Here is a 14,930-nt window from a genome sequence, read left to right as displayed (position 1 = left end):
ATAGAGAGGTGTCCGCTAAGGGAGGTTCTAGTACTGTATTTGCTACGGAGTATTTCTTATTGAAGATCTGAATGGAACAGTGATGGGGGTGTTTGCTGGTGTTCTTGTCTCCTATGTTCAAACAAGTCAACACTGTCTTTTTCTACAGGGTTCCCACCCTTTTTTGGAAAAATTTTTCCAGACCCTTTTTTACCACTTTCTGAGGGTAAAATGTCCGTCAAAATATCATTTTCTGTACATATCCACCAACGCTTCAATTACCAGAGACATGTACGACGTCATGGTATCTATTTTTCACATGACTTTGGACAGCATATAAACCTCAGTTTCACCTCTTTGCCCCGGCTCTGCTCTTGTCCGATTGGTTGTGACAATGTCTCAATACATTGAGGGCAAAAAGCAATTCTATTTTACTGGCTGGAGGTCTTCTCCGATTGGTTGTGACCAACGCTATGGATCACATACTTTAAGGATCACATGATTAAGACAACATATGACCACAAAGTTTGGCTTGGCAGTCACCTCTACAGCAGACTTGAGAATTTTCGAATCATTATTTGGGCATGGACACACGGGCTTAAAAGGACAACTTTGATGGGCCAGCTGGGAAGGAAGTCGTGAAGTGTCATACAAAGCGCATACTTTGAAGATCACATGATTAAGACAACATATGACCACAAAAAGTATGGCTTGGCAGTCACCTCTTCAGAAGAACGGGTTTAACTTATAAGGTCAAACTCGGGACTGACAAGTGCTGTCCTGAATAGAGAGGTGTCCTGATTAAAGAGATCAAATTGAATGGAACACCCAATTATGGACCAATACTAGTATCCTTAATAGAGAGGTGTCCGCTAAGGGAGGTTCTAGTACTGTATTTGCTACGGAGTATTTCTTATTGAAGATCTAAACGGAACAGCGATGGGGGTGTTTGCTGGTGTTCTTGTCTCCTATGTCCTAACAAGTCAACACTGTCTTTTTCTACAGGGTTCCCACCCTTTTCAGGCAAAATTTTTCCAGACCCTTTTTTACCACTTTCTGAGGGTAAAATGTCCGTCAAAATATCATTTTCTGTACATATCCACCAAGGCGAGGGTGCGGATAAAAAATCAACTCCAAGCATTGAAATTTATTTTAAGAATAATTAACTTTTATTTTGAAAAATAGATTTTTCAATTATATATATATAACCATACAAAATTACATGAACAGCAAAATCTGAGCCTTCATTCAAACAAAGTTGTTGGCTTCCTTCGTTGACGTGCCACGTGGTCATGCCTGGTCGAGTGACTGATGATGGGATCGAATGACGAATGTCATTTTTCCGATTCAGATTTGAAACTAAACTGGGTCCTACCTGCAACATTTTTTTCCACATTTGAGTGGGATCTGAGTACGAAAAGAAGAAGAAACACGTCCCTGTCGCCAGGAACGACGTTTCAAAACCTATTGCCGTCGATTCCGAGGGTGCAGCTCCGCAAACATTGCACGCCGATTCGGCAAGGCCACCATGGACGTCATCGGAATTTGAAGAATCGTCTCCATACAGCATAGTGCTGAGTGAATAGATATCCGACTCCTCGTCGGATGAGCCACAGCTATAACTAGACATCGTGAAATATAGTAAAGATTAAGAAAGAATATAATTACTATTGAGAATCGGAGTTGAAGTTGACTGTCAAAATCCCACATGTTCCAAATACACACTTGTTTTCGCGCGGTTGATGTATCGTTCAATTTCATTGGATGAAAATGGCAAGGTCACGAAAATCCGGCGAATCAAAACACAGGAAACAACCAACATGACTAGACTAGTTCTCTTTTAAATTAGGTGTACATTTATACGTACATGCATAGAGTTCGGCAAACAACCAGTAACAGCTGATTGATGTAAGGTCTCGTCAGGGAGTTTTTCCCAAATGTACGCGATCATGACGTGGCCCATTAACAGGGCGTAAGATCTATTTTAAAATGCGATTCCCCTGATTCTGCAGGATGTTAAATCGGGCATTTTATTTCTTTAAAAAAATCATTAGCGTCGCATTTGCTCCTAGCTATGTTCACCATCCCAAATGGCAATAGGCCTATTGCCAATACTTGACTTGCCAAACTCAGCTCGACGCCGAACTGCAGCGCCACTCGCGGACAAAGATAGAACAACTCGACATTTTTTTCACCGGTTTTCTCGCTGCGCATGCGTACCAGCGGAAATCAACAAAAGATGACGCTGGTACGCATGCGCAGCGAGAAAACCGGTGAAAAAAATGTCGAGTTGTTTTATCTTTGTCCGCGAGTGGCGCTGCAGTTCGGCGTCGAGCTGAGTTTGGCAAGTCAAGTATTGGGCCGGACAATCACGAAAACCCCCAAATATTATACATTTCTTCCTGAATAATTCTTACAGAGACCATTCTCCCATGAAAGACAGTTGCTTACGCTACACAAAAATAAAAAAAAATCGAGGGTCAACCATTGAACTTTTGAGATATGTTGAATTTTGCACAAATCAGCGAAAAACGCACCAACTGGCACTGGACGGCATTTCAACACGGGGCCGACGCACATCCCAAGTTCAGTGTACACATACGTCGGCAACAACAGTATAAATGCGTAGTTTCTTGTTAGTCGCCTATTGAGTAGCGCTCTAGGTTTCAGAAACTACAAAAAAACATGTCTTTGCCAAAACAACTGCTGAATCAACGCTGACATACTGTAAGGACCGAGAAATCAATGATTTTAGGAACTACGGTTAGGGCTTGGCTGGTAAAAGTGCCACTCTGACTGCATCTCCTTCTCAAGTTGTATCGCTGGGATACCTCACTGGAAAGTGAATGATGAAATGAAAAGTGCCTTCAAAGCCATATCTAATGGATCACATGATTTAGAGAAACATATGAACACATAGGATTTGGCTTTGGAGTCACCTCTTTGTCAGTGTCCTGGGAATGCTGGAAAAATTGTATGGTCGATCTTCTCCATCTACTAAGTCGGGTCCATGGAAACAATCTAGGCTACAGGACAACCATTAAAACAAGTGAGACCACTCCATTTGTTTTAAGGTTATTGAGAATTTGTAGAAATGATTGAAAAGACAGGCTGGGTGGGTGTGACTGTTTGGTCTTTATGTCTCATTGGTTGTGACATAAAAACAGGAGATCCAGTTACATGATTGTATCATGAACAGCTTTCTTCTGACAAAATGCATGTACGATGGTGGGGTAGGCTGGCCCTCATTTCTGACTTTTCATTTCAGCTATCCCTTGCCTGACAAAAGGATCGTGTCATGAAGTGATTTCAAAGCCATATCTAATGGATCACATGTTTTTGAACAACATTTGCTCACAAAAGATTCAGCTTTGGAGTCACGACACTACATCTGCAGTGTGATGGGAAACTTCAAACTATACAGTAAAGCTGGTCCACACGAGGCTGTTTTACTGCCTGCCTTTGGTGCAGAACTGAGAAAGTGCTGTGAATGTTGCCTTGGTTTTTAAAGTTATGTTGGGACAGACTGTTCATGTTACGATTTAAGGGATATCACTGCCATATCTATTGGATCACGTGACGGACAAGAAACACTTGACCACAAAAGATTTGGCTGTGGAATCACCACTAATCCTGCCATTCTGGAGTGGAATCCATCTGTCATTCTGTGACAAGTCATGAATATAAATCAAATGCAAGATGCAATAATTTCGGAACTCCCTGAAGTCATCAGTACATTAGTGAGGTGACACGTTCAAAGATGAAAATGCTCAGCACTTCTCTTCCTTTCATTCATAAAACAGGCATGGGTTTTGTCCTTTAAATAGGTCCACTGGTTGGTAATGTCCCTTGCATGGAAAGCCTAGACTGTCTGGTTGATTTCTCCGAGACAGCTTCTTTAGTTTGAGAATATTAGATGGTTTTATAGGTGACAACCAAAGCCAGATCTATGGATCACATGTTGGAACCAAACATTTGATCACAAAGATGGGACTGTGGAATCACCCAAGTCAAAATTAACAAATTGTCAAAAAAAAGATGATTATCATGATGTGCATCAGTGGCATGACTGCACTTGTATTACATGTATTAGCTAGCTCAGCAGGCCAACTCAGTCATGCAGTACTGAGTAGTATGGTCCAATAGATAGGGCTGGAGGGGAATTGGTTTGATTATGTTGATGAAGAATTGCCTGTTTTTTTGCTGGACCAGATCTCTGGCGACTAGGCCTAGGCCTATCATCACATCGAATCGAAAATAGGGCCTAGCCTATCACCAGTGTCAGTGTCACTGTCAGTGTCATCACCCCGACACCGTCAGTGTTTATAATTTCTGAATTGCTGTTGTTAGGCCTAGCCTAGGTCCCCAAAACCGGCCACCGAACTAAAAACTCGGCACGAAATCTAAACCTTACCAAATACTGCCAGGACAGGTATCGAGTCCTCCTGTCATGAAATCGGCGGGGTAACTGCACGAACTGAAACGAGGCGTTGCGTGCCCACGTGACTTTCTGGCGCCGTGACGCTGGGGGCACTGAGGACGTTTACTAAGGGGCCGAGAAGGCGGGAAATCTCTCAGGTGCACCAGATGAACATTCTAAAACACATTGGTTACAATGTTCCGTTTTCATGATGGATTACAAAAGTATTAGCCTCGTTTTGAGCTGAGTCTTGGCGAGACCGGCACAAATCTCCTCTCGTGGAGGGAGGCAGTGAACCGACGAAACACTTTTTATCGACGCACTAACATAAATGGTCGAGCGTTTCATTCATTTCTTGGAAATAATAAACTGTAGACTTAGTTATAGAGGGGAGCTTCCGAAGGGGCTTCTTGCCTGCGTGGACCAAGTCTCATCTTCTTCGATGAGGAGACACCAATGAATCGAAAGGAAACAAAAATATATTTTAATCATAATAGTGAACAAAATTTAATATTGTCTATCACATCTATATGCATTATATAACAGTGTTTCCAAAAGCAAATACAGTAACCTACATATGATATGGCCTCCCGATTGGCTCATTTCTAATGAGCACGCCGGGTACACAGAATTTGGCACTTTTGATTGAGAAAACGGAATAATGGTGATTTCCTTCAGAAAAGCTCTGCCATATCAGGTAATTCATTCGGACAGTTTTTGCTTCAGCTTATACATAAATCTCATATTATAATCTTGAAGTTGATAGGCCTACTCGTATCTGTCGGTGTTGAAATAACCACCCCAACCAACCACCCCGATGGCGAAGAGGCCAGTTCTTCAATACTTCGGCGGTGGATCAATAACAAAGCCGCCACTTGGAGCGACCGGGGTTGCCTTTCTGCAGCACAAGGCTTGGCTGGTGAAAACCATAACCGCAATGATACAGCCAAAAGCGATCAAGATGAAGACGAACTGGACAGCATCGTATTCTATTGTTGGTCGAAAGTTCTGGAAATCAGAAAAGAAAACATACATCAAAGTTTGAAAACTTCATCTGGTGACGTTACAACGCCAGGCTTTTAATTGGGAATATATGTAACGTTTTAATGAAGACTGATTTCCGCCGTCATTGGGACGCTGTGCTATAGCACAGAATAATCACACCATCCTGAAAGAAAATCATGATTTTTCCGTCCCAATGATGGCTGTGTAGCAGCCTCTGACTATGACCCACGGCATCCTGACTCTCTGCGTTTTCGTCACCACTATCGAGATCCACAAGAGATCCACATTGGGTGAGTGATTAAGCGACCTCAAAACATTGCTGGTCAAGATCACTATATGATCAAGCGTTTGCTAGAAAACGCATTGCATATTGCATGATTTCGACGTCATTGTGTATGCTTTATCACAAAACACTTACAATGTATATGGCAACGAGGATATCCAAAGCTGTGAGGATGACCTGAAATTATAGAAATACAGTTGACGTACAGAACAAGGAATTATAAGGAGTGCCATTTTCAGCGTCATTCCCTGGAGAAAAAAGATCCGGCCCGATTGTCACGATTCCGACGGATTAATCAAAAGTTTGTTCCCCGGACATTCTATCCATGCAGGACATCTCAAAATTTTAATTATATACCTGAAATTTTTTTGAAATCCTGAGTTTTTCAAAATCTCACAAACGCCGATATTCATGTACAATAGTGGATGTGGATAGGCCTACGGCTGTCCATCGACCTTCAAAAAAGATATACTTACGTAAACAACAGTCAGTATTAGAGAAAGGATGGTCCAGACCAGTGCGGCGATGCTGACCCCATACATATTTTTCACGGCCACCACGATCGCGAAGATGCCAGTGATAAGGTAAAACACGAAGGCATTGACAATAATGCTATGGAATTCCAGTGTCACGACGCCAACGTAAATGTAGCATCCAAGCTCGATCGCGGCCAGGACGACCAGGATAATCCCTGGGATCAACGTTTGCTTCGTTTGGTAGTCCAGACTGCATCTGGAATGGAATCCAAATGTGAGCACAAATCTTATGGTAGGGATCCAAAGGATCCAACCAACCCTCAGGTATCCATGACAAACACGTTACATGATTCATCAAATCAAGGAATTGTCCACCGAAAATATACAAAACAATTCATGCCTACACTTATCACACTGAGGTCTTCGGCCTACCTGTCAAATTTAAAGTGCGGATGAAACCTGAATTGGCACCATTAGAAGTTTAGAGCAATTCTCCCTGGAGAACAACTCTCACTATACTGTGATGGAAACTCACGATAAAGGAACATGTCGGACTTATAGGTGTCCCAATGACTGAGAGGGTCAGTTGGTGTGGTGTTGGAGTATAGGCCTACTGCAAGAATCTTGAGGAGCGTGTAAAAAATGACACCACTTATAGTTATATGTAGGATGGTTCCCATTACTTATTTATCTTGACCCTCAGCCTTGGCTCGACTCCGCCGACCCGCCGGACTCCGTTAAGCTCTGTACACACTGACAACATTTTGGGAAACATGTTGGCCAACATGTTGTCCAGGTGCGATGTTATCGAAAATTTTGCCCTGTATACACATGACAACATTCGACAACATGTTGGGCAACTTGTTGTCGAATGTTTCCGAGAAATGAGGATTTTTGAGGGAATATTTTTGAGGGAAATTCATAAACAATGGAAGATTCCAAGAGAAGAAGATGTATTGTCGGTGGCTCTGCCATAATTTTACGTATCCTGATTGAAAGACGGCGAAGAAGACGTAAAGATGAGAAAAGAGTGTGGACAAGACCATGGATTTATATGAGACACAAGCATGGGGCAAATTTTGTAGCTATTTCTAGAATAGCAGCTTTCTTTTTGTTCTTGTCTTTATATTCCCTGGATGTTACATCCCATAAACAGGCACAACTTTCTCATACTGCAATAAGTTGTTCAACTTCACTCAGTAACCATTCCTTGCTTGAGGCTGCCATTTTGACTACATCACATGGCTTAAGGTAGATCATGTGATTTGTGGCCTATTTCTGATTGGATAAAACTCGACAACATCATTAGCATCTCGGCAACAAAATTGATTTTGTATTATTTCGACAACATTTGAGCAACATTTGGCCAACATGTTACCGAATGTTTCCGAACTGTACACACTGCCAACATTTTCGATAACATCGCACCTGGACAACATGTTGGCCAACATGTTTCCCAAAATGTTGTCAGTGTGTACAGAGCTTTACACCTATACGAGGGGAGGTAACGGACCGAGTAACTCGGATGGTTCAGAATGTTACTTATGACGCGTTGAGAAAACTATTCTCACCTTGGTACGCCTGGCTGCTGTACGATGATCACGGTCTGCTGACCAGATGGTTGCTGGTTCATGATGGTTACCTACTGGAAAAGATAAGAGAAATATTGGCATGATTTAGGAAGACTTCTTATCATGATGGGGTGTTGAGTTCAACACTCGAAGTATATAAATGTTAAAATGCTCCATTTTTGAAAAGCTTGCATCTTTGCTCCTTTCCCATTTGACTTGTACTTTTGACAATCAGAATATCGATTAGTAACAAAAATAGTATGTCGTCATGGTGTTGACCGAGTCCGAGAATTAAAAAAAAAGAAGAAAATTATGTGTGGTATAACGACTCACCTCCTGTAGATCGACCTGTGCTGTCTGGGAATGGTGAAATCTCAGGTAGGCCTATCTGTGTCGCGGTTAATTTTGACAACCAACTCTCACCGTGCCTTATTCCTGTCTGCCTGAGGACGAGTAGAAATTATGTTATAAATAAAATAATATATATCTTTATGATGATTTTCACGGCACAGTGATTCTTTTAATCGAGGAACGGATCAACCTCACAAGGCGCCGCGCTTACTCAAACCAAGTGGCAATGCATTCCAAGTTTTAGCTACAATATTAACACATCTGGACGAGGCTATATTTGTTATCGGGAAATCGCCTGTGAATTCATGTGTTTCATGAGTTTTGTTTACTCACGTCGTCCGATTTCCCCCGGCCCAGTCGCTTTTTTCCAAAAATCGCTTCCGAAGAATACGACAGAGGGCGATCGATATAACCTCTTTCATTACATAGTAAAAAGTGCGAAAGAACAGCGAAATGATTTACTGAATCAGATGATTTTTCTGGTGCCAATACCTGACTTGGGTGACTGTCTTCTGGTTGTGAATGGACAGGGTGTCAAAGAGTATACTTGCGCATTGATTGTGCCAGACGTCACGACAGCGGCGTGCTGTTGTAATGACGGAGCCCATAGAAGGCGTAACCCCTATGTTAAAAAATTCACTCTGCCACCTGCGCAAGGGACCTTTACTTGTCACAATCTTTTTTGATGACTGATTTTTCAAAATGGCGACGACGAATGGTGTACAAGGGACCACTCGTCAGTCAGTTGGCCGGTTTTAGCTTCTTGTATGAAAAGAAGACCTGCGTTGATGGCTGATCAGGTATAGATTTCTCGATAAAAGATGTCAGCAGTCCCCCAATACTCTGTGGCGTGGTATTTGAAATGGACTGCTTATGGAACGAATTTGGCATTTGAAGCATAATGATCTATTATGAAGATGTGAATTACGACTGTCCCAAATAGGCCAAGTTCCATGTATAGAATGATCGTATCTTAGGCACAGGTAAATATAAAATGAACAACATGACGACAAAAAAGCTACGCAGTTTTCCGTGCATAATACATGTCTTTATAAATAATATATAGCCACTATCGTTAACATTTCTTTACCAAATCATAGCAATGAATTTGTCTTCGAACATAAAAACTTATGACATACGAACAAGTGATTATGGCAAACCTGATTCAAAAACTTACGTCAAACAAATCATGCAAGGTAGGCCTGGCCTACTTCTGCCTTTCGTCGCACTATACTTAATGCTACGCCACTTTTTTACTGTTTGTAGCTCGACTTCGCAACGCCTTTCCTATTAAAATAGCTTGGGCGCAAATAAGCGCACAACGACGCATGTCCTTGCATCTCGGTTTGCTCTGCCAATTGATGTAACGCCAGTTGACATTCGGTACATATGAAACACAAGCGGGTGGTCCAAAAATAAGCACCAGTTTTGTTTATATGCAGCGGGCCATACTAATTTATTTGAAAGACTCTTACTGAATCAAATCAAGAAGAAACCGTACGATCTGTTCATACTGTCACATGTCATGTAGCTTGTCATCATGGTCAAAGATAAAGTAGGCCTAGGCAGCGAATATCATATATAAATATAACTATAACGCGTTCAATACGCGTAGAAATATATGACAGAAAAGCCGAATGTCAATGATGAATGCATTTTATCTCACAATATTCCTCCATGCATGACTAGTTCTGACCTGAATTCAATATGATTTTGGATCGATGTCAACGTTTCTCATAGAAACGTCTCTCGGTCAACGTCAGGGTATCGAAGGCGAAGGTTCAGTGTACCTAGACTTATTCAGGACAGCGCTTCGTCTTGTGTGATTCAAAGTCTTATTCAGGTGAGAAATTTATCACGTTTAGTCTTGATATTTACACCACAAGGTTTACTGAAAATATCAACTTTCGCCACTAATGTTGAGCCAAAACATTAGGTCCATCGCCGTTGGAAATCTTATGTTACAAACAACCCACTATCCAAAACAAAACATTTTGAATATGGGATGTGTACTTTCACCAGTTTCATGATATTCAGAAATGCCTGTCTTACGGTGAAATTAGAGCATACGATGTAGATGTATAATTATATATGTATAAATTCGTACTTTCAACAATATCATGGGGTGATGTGCTCCTTCAAGTCTATGTTAATGAAATGTTTCACTTTCTGGTTTCCACTCCCAACATCCCTTTTTATCCAATAACTAAGCCCCTCTGTGAGTGTTCTTCTTCTAAAAATTAACATATTATAGCAATGATTTTCTTTCAGTACACATTTGACTAGCGCGGGAAGAGAACTTCGCAAAGATGCAGCAGCAGCAGAATCAGGTATCTGTAGGCCTACTTCACATGAATGTTGTTGTTTTCGTTGTTGGTAAACCAATTCTACTATTGTCGTGGAGCAGCCACGTCGTAACCTTGGTATGCTATGAAGACACCAGTCACCAGTTTGTCTGTCTCATCGTTGCCAAAATGTCCAATTATATATAAAGAAATCAGCAGAAAAGTGATGAGGTTCCTTCAGTCCGTCATTTAGCTGAGATGAAGTTCGCTCTTCGGCCACTGAATAGATATATCATAGCAACTTGTGTTTTTCCCAAATGTCATATGCTGAAGCCGGGTGCTGAAGAGGCACTGCGCAGTTGTTACGAGATTGAGAATTTAGTATTGAACACACTTGTAGCATGGTAGCATGGTAGCACGGTAGCATTGTGGCAACTAAAAAAGTAGTTTTGGTACTAGGCCTATAGTGTTTATTATACACATGCCCTTTGATTAGACATAAAATACATATGTACATAGTATTATACAAATGTATAGTCTTGGGTGGGAAACCAGCTAACAAGAGCCAAATTGTACAGTGTGGGACTGAGCATTCATTATCAAAAAGTTTCCGCTTGTTAAATTTTGAAAACATGAATAATCGTCATGGCCCGGTTGTTAGAAAGCATGTGTGCTCATAATGTAGGCATAATGGGTGATATGAATAAAGACTAGCAAATGCTTTTACTTCAATTTTGTACAGAAAGGCTAGTGTAAATGTACATGGAGTTTTAGATAAAAGCATTTGCTAGTCTTTATTCATTTCACCCAATGTAAATGAACAATATGTCGATATGATGTTATGAGCTAGCTTCCTAACAACTCGCCCAGCCCAGGAAATTATCTGGTCATTTCTGAAATCTTCTCTAGAAGCGGTAGCGCAGTGGAAGAGAGTCGGCCTCATGATCAGGAGGTCGTGGGTTCGACTCCTAGCCGAGTCACTGCTTAGTTCCCCTACTGGTCGAGTTCAAGTGAGCGCCTTGTGGTTGCTCCTTGAAACCCCTGATTGATTTCTGTGGAGACCGGGGTGCTAATATGATATCCCAAAGCGCTTTGAGCGAGAACTAGTGTCACTGAATTGCGCTATATAAAAGACTCATTATTTGTTCTATGTTGTCTTTCTCGGGCAACATATTTACGATGTCTTTCACAATATATGATGTCATTTCGTATAAGGTACATGTAGATGATTTCTGATGACTTCAAAAGCAGCAGTCATCAAGGTAAATATTTCGTCAATTTTATCAAGGCTGTTTCAGCTTATGCGTCGTTTAATTAATCAGTATCCGGACAAGTATAACAAAACAAGAAGAACAGAGCAGAGCAGTGAATATAAACAAAAAACCACTGCCACGACCAGTGTAACCAAAACTATGCGAAGATACCCTAACCGGCGACTTCTTAACGACGAAACGTAGAAGCTAACCCGCTAACTGCCGCTTTTAGTGACAAACTACATGTACATGTATATCTTAAATGGCTGCAGCCGGCATTTTGTATATACTATACTGTATGTGCACGCTGCTATATATTGAATGTACTGTAGAAGTACACTCCGGGCGCAGTAGATCGGCCTAATGGACTAACTCGGGATTCTTTTTCGCAGTAGCTCACATAATTTTATAAAGAAATAGTAATTAGTAAGCTTACTATATTCTCTGTAACTTTTCGCCATATGTATAAAGCGGCTTTGTGGCAATTTCCAATTTCTGATTTCAAAGATATACTGCTGCACTCTTAGAAATAAAGGTTTTAGAACTGCTGAGAAACCTTTTGAGACTTTTCGGCCCACACAAATATGCATCCAAAAGCCTTTTCTTTTGTAAAGCGAAGTACCCTAAATGGGGTTTTCAGTTCGCTGAAAACCTCTGCGGGTGCATATTTGTGTTTGCCGAAAATCCATATTAAGGTTTACAGAATATTTATGAGAGTGCATAGTCTTACGCCTGTTCTCATCGTTTGCAGGTGGCGCCGCAAGGCATGGTCATCATTCAGCAGGGTGAAGTGAGACCACAAGACTACCTCGTTTTCTCCATCATCAACCTGGTGTGCTGCTGGTGTCCACTGTTTGGCATTATCGCCATCGTTATGTCCGTCCTATCGCGGAAGGCCGCAGATCAGGGCGATATGGAGGAAGCAAGAAACAAGGGCAGAGTAGCGCTTGGACTGAATATCGCTTCGATTGTGTTGGTGGTACTCTTGATAATACTGGTTCCTGTTATTGTCTTAACTGTCCTTACAAGCGTAGTAACAGGTGCTTTGGGATAATTGAAAATACGAAGAACATTCACCTGGTATAGCGCGGTTCAACTCAAACCTCTATTTGACCTCATTAAAACATGACCCTTAATCTCATCTCCTTTTAGTTCATCCATATCTCTTTGAATTGCTTTTCGACATCCTGATATCTTATGTCTGGACTTTGTCTGAAGCATGGATGGTGTAGTTTTCTAAACGGACTTTGTAGCATGCATGCGCATGATGTTATTGTTAACCTCGTTTTGGTGGCAGCCCTGTGTTACAACCAATGATCAATTGAAGGCAAGTATTCATCATGAGCCCTTTTAGAATGATTTCGAAACATTAAATTGATACCTCGAATACTTACACGAACTAACCGTCTTGGCGACAACTCGTCAAACGGGGATCGCTTGGTAAAGACCACAAATTTATACCAAAACCCCCCGACTGACACTGGTTTTGTACTACCTGAGTATTTTTGATGAGACAACCAAGGATGGCCCGTTTGGTATTTAGAATTCCTAAAACTGCTGGTCATCTAATGTGAAGGAGTATGATTTCCGGCGACACCATGCATGTGAAATCTTTCGACAGTCGGAGACATTTCTGTAACTTGAATTGAAGGGCTCAGAATTAAAGCAGTTATGATACTACTGAAGTCAGTGAAATCACTTTTTTTACTGAAGTCAGTGTTATCAGTATCATAACATCGCCGTGAATATATAACAGTGTTATATATTCACGGCGATGATGGATGGTTGAATTGTTATTTCGTAGATTCGGCAACTACGAGTGCTTCTGCACTGACCCTTCAGTTTTTCGCTTTCGCTCAAATGGGGATAGTATAAGTAAACATCGGCCTTTTCAAGGATTTGTTGATATCACTCAATGAAACCATGGTGTCCATCACTATACCATATACCTTCTGTATTCAAGAACGATTTGTTTACCCCAAGCAGATAGTTAGCACTAACGGCTACCGCACGAAATGTCACCAACACAAGGTTCGTCTGCGTTGTTTACTTCCCTGTCGACATCATCTATATGTATAAAGACCTGATAATACATTCATAAGATAATTTTCTTTCAATAAAATTTTCTTTTGTTAGAGATTCGTTCTAGTTGGTCAGTGCATAGGAATGTGACTCGCTGATGATGTCAATGGCGTAAAGCCAGGCCTACTTTATATGTAAATTACGTATCAAGATTTGGGGGGTCGGCTTCCGGTGTCCGGTCACGTGTTTTTCACAAAGATGGGTAACCTCGGGCCAAGTGAATAATCAGGAATACCAGAGCGCTCGGTATGGACAGTGCATCCGCTGTATGCACTGAAAATGTATGGCTCGCCTCGGGTAAATCAACGAAGCCTCCTCGCCCCTCCGCTGCGCGGCCTTCCGTGAGTAACCCGCTCGGAGAGTTGGTTATTAGCTAGACCAGACGCGATAGACTAATATAACGCACTGCTGTCCAGGAAGTTGCCTACAATTATATAATTGCGACAGTTCTTTGCGTTGACTGATTGGCTGCAGTAAATATTTCGCCGCCAGATATAATACTGACCAGAATTAGACGATTGAGCCACGAGACTGCTATCGCTCCACCAATGCAAAAGTTAGACGTATATACACGTTCACTGAGACTCTTCCGAAATGTTTGCGAGGATGTTTTTCAAAGTTCGGGTGCAAATCTTAGAATTAGTGCCATTAATGTACTGCAATCTTGATACTAAATTGTTCTACATGTATTTTCAGGTTAACCCATCAGATGCAGCGTACCCTCCGAAAGGGAACCCTCCTCCGCAACAGGGGTATGGAGGCCAGCCTGGACAGCCCGGGTACGGCCAGCCAGCCTATGGAGGACAACCCGGGTATGGCCAGCCAGGCGGAATTGGTATGGTCATTGTGCAGTCGGGTCCTCTTAGACCATCATCCTATCTTGCATTCTCCATCGTGATGTGTCTATTCTGCAACTGGGTGTTTGGCATCATCGCGATCATCCTGTCGGCTCTGTCGGAAAAGGATGCGGATGAGGGAAACATGGATGAAGCCCGGCAGAAGGGGCAAGCAGCCCTTGGTCTCAACATTGCTTCGTTGGTCATCGGTGTACTCATCATCATCATCGTCCCAATCATCTTTTTCACGGTATTGGCCTCCACCGCTACGACTTATTATGGTTAGGGTGACTGGTGTTCTTATCAACCCTTTGACAATGGTTAGCAAGTGCGTATAAAACTTTGCAAGGACGATTTTGACTGGCCGTTCTGTTTATATCAAGATGAAC

The 14,930-nt window shown here is 41.8% G+C and overlaps 2 protein-coding genes across 2 annotated transcripts; one reads left to right on the top strand and one right to left on the bottom strand.

Annotated features, from left to right (window-relative positions):
* Positions 1-4,879: 4,879 nt before the first annotated feature.
* LOC135487421 (uncharacterized) lies at positions 4,880-9,387 on the bottom strand. Its single transcript, XM_064771057.1, has 6 exons — positions 9,263-9,387; positions 8,068-8,177; positions 7,735-7,808; positions 6,164-6,419; positions 5,823-5,864; positions 4,880-5,407 (listed from the first exon to the last, which is right to left on the bottom strand). The coding sequence occupies exons 3-6, from the start codon at positions 7,794-7,796 to the stop codon at positions 5,237-5,239; spliced, it is 531 nt and encodes a 176-aa protein (XP_064627127.1). The 5' UTR covers positions 7,797-7,808; positions 8,068-8,177; positions 9,263-9,387; the 3' UTR covers positions 4,880-5,236.
* Positions 9,388-13,953: 4,566 nt separating this feature from the next.
* On the top strand, positions 13,954-14,827 carry LOC135487692 (trafficking regulator of GLUT4 1-like). The gene is made up of 2 exons (XM_064771734.1): positions 13,954-14,046; positions 14,402-14,827. The coding sequence occupies exons 1-2, from the start codon at positions 13,954-13,956 to the stop codon at positions 14,825-14,827; spliced, it is 519 nt and encodes a 172-aa protein (XP_064627804.1).
* Positions 14,828-14,930: the final 103 nt, after the last annotated feature.

This window comes from Lineus longissimus, chromosome 5 (assembly GCF_910592395.1).
Source record: "Lineus longissimus chromosome 5, tnLinLong1.2, whole genome shotgun sequence".
NCBI lineage: Eukaryota > Metazoa > Nemertea > Pilidiophora > Heteronemertea > Lineidae > Lineus > Lineus longissimus.
The sequence above is the reverse complement of the archived record's forward strand: the minus strand, read 5'-3'. Positions and strand labels throughout refer to the sequence as shown.

Bases quoted from the DNA above. Each gene is read 5' to 3' on its own strand.
- LOC135487421 (XM_064771057.1), bottom strand. From the start codon at position 7,796: ATGAACCAGCAACCATCTGGTCAGCAGACCGTGATCATCGTACAGCAG. The intron at 6,420-7,734 runs GTGAGAATAGTT...ATTCCATTCCAG, and splicing joins CAGCAGCCAGGCGTACCAAG to ATGCAGTCTGGACTACCAAA. The intron at 5,865-6,163 runs GTAAGTATATCT...CTATAATTTCAG, and splicing joins TAATACTGACTGTTGTTTAC to GTCATCCTCACAGCTTTGGA.
- LOC135487692 (XM_064771734.1), top strand. From the start codon at position 13,954: ATGGACAGTGCATCCGCTGTATGCACTGAAAATGTATGGCTCGCCTCG. The intron at 14,047-14,401 runs GTGAGTAACCCG...ATGTATTTTCAG, and splicing joins CCTCCGCTGCGCGGCCTTCC to GTTAACCCATCAGATGCAGC.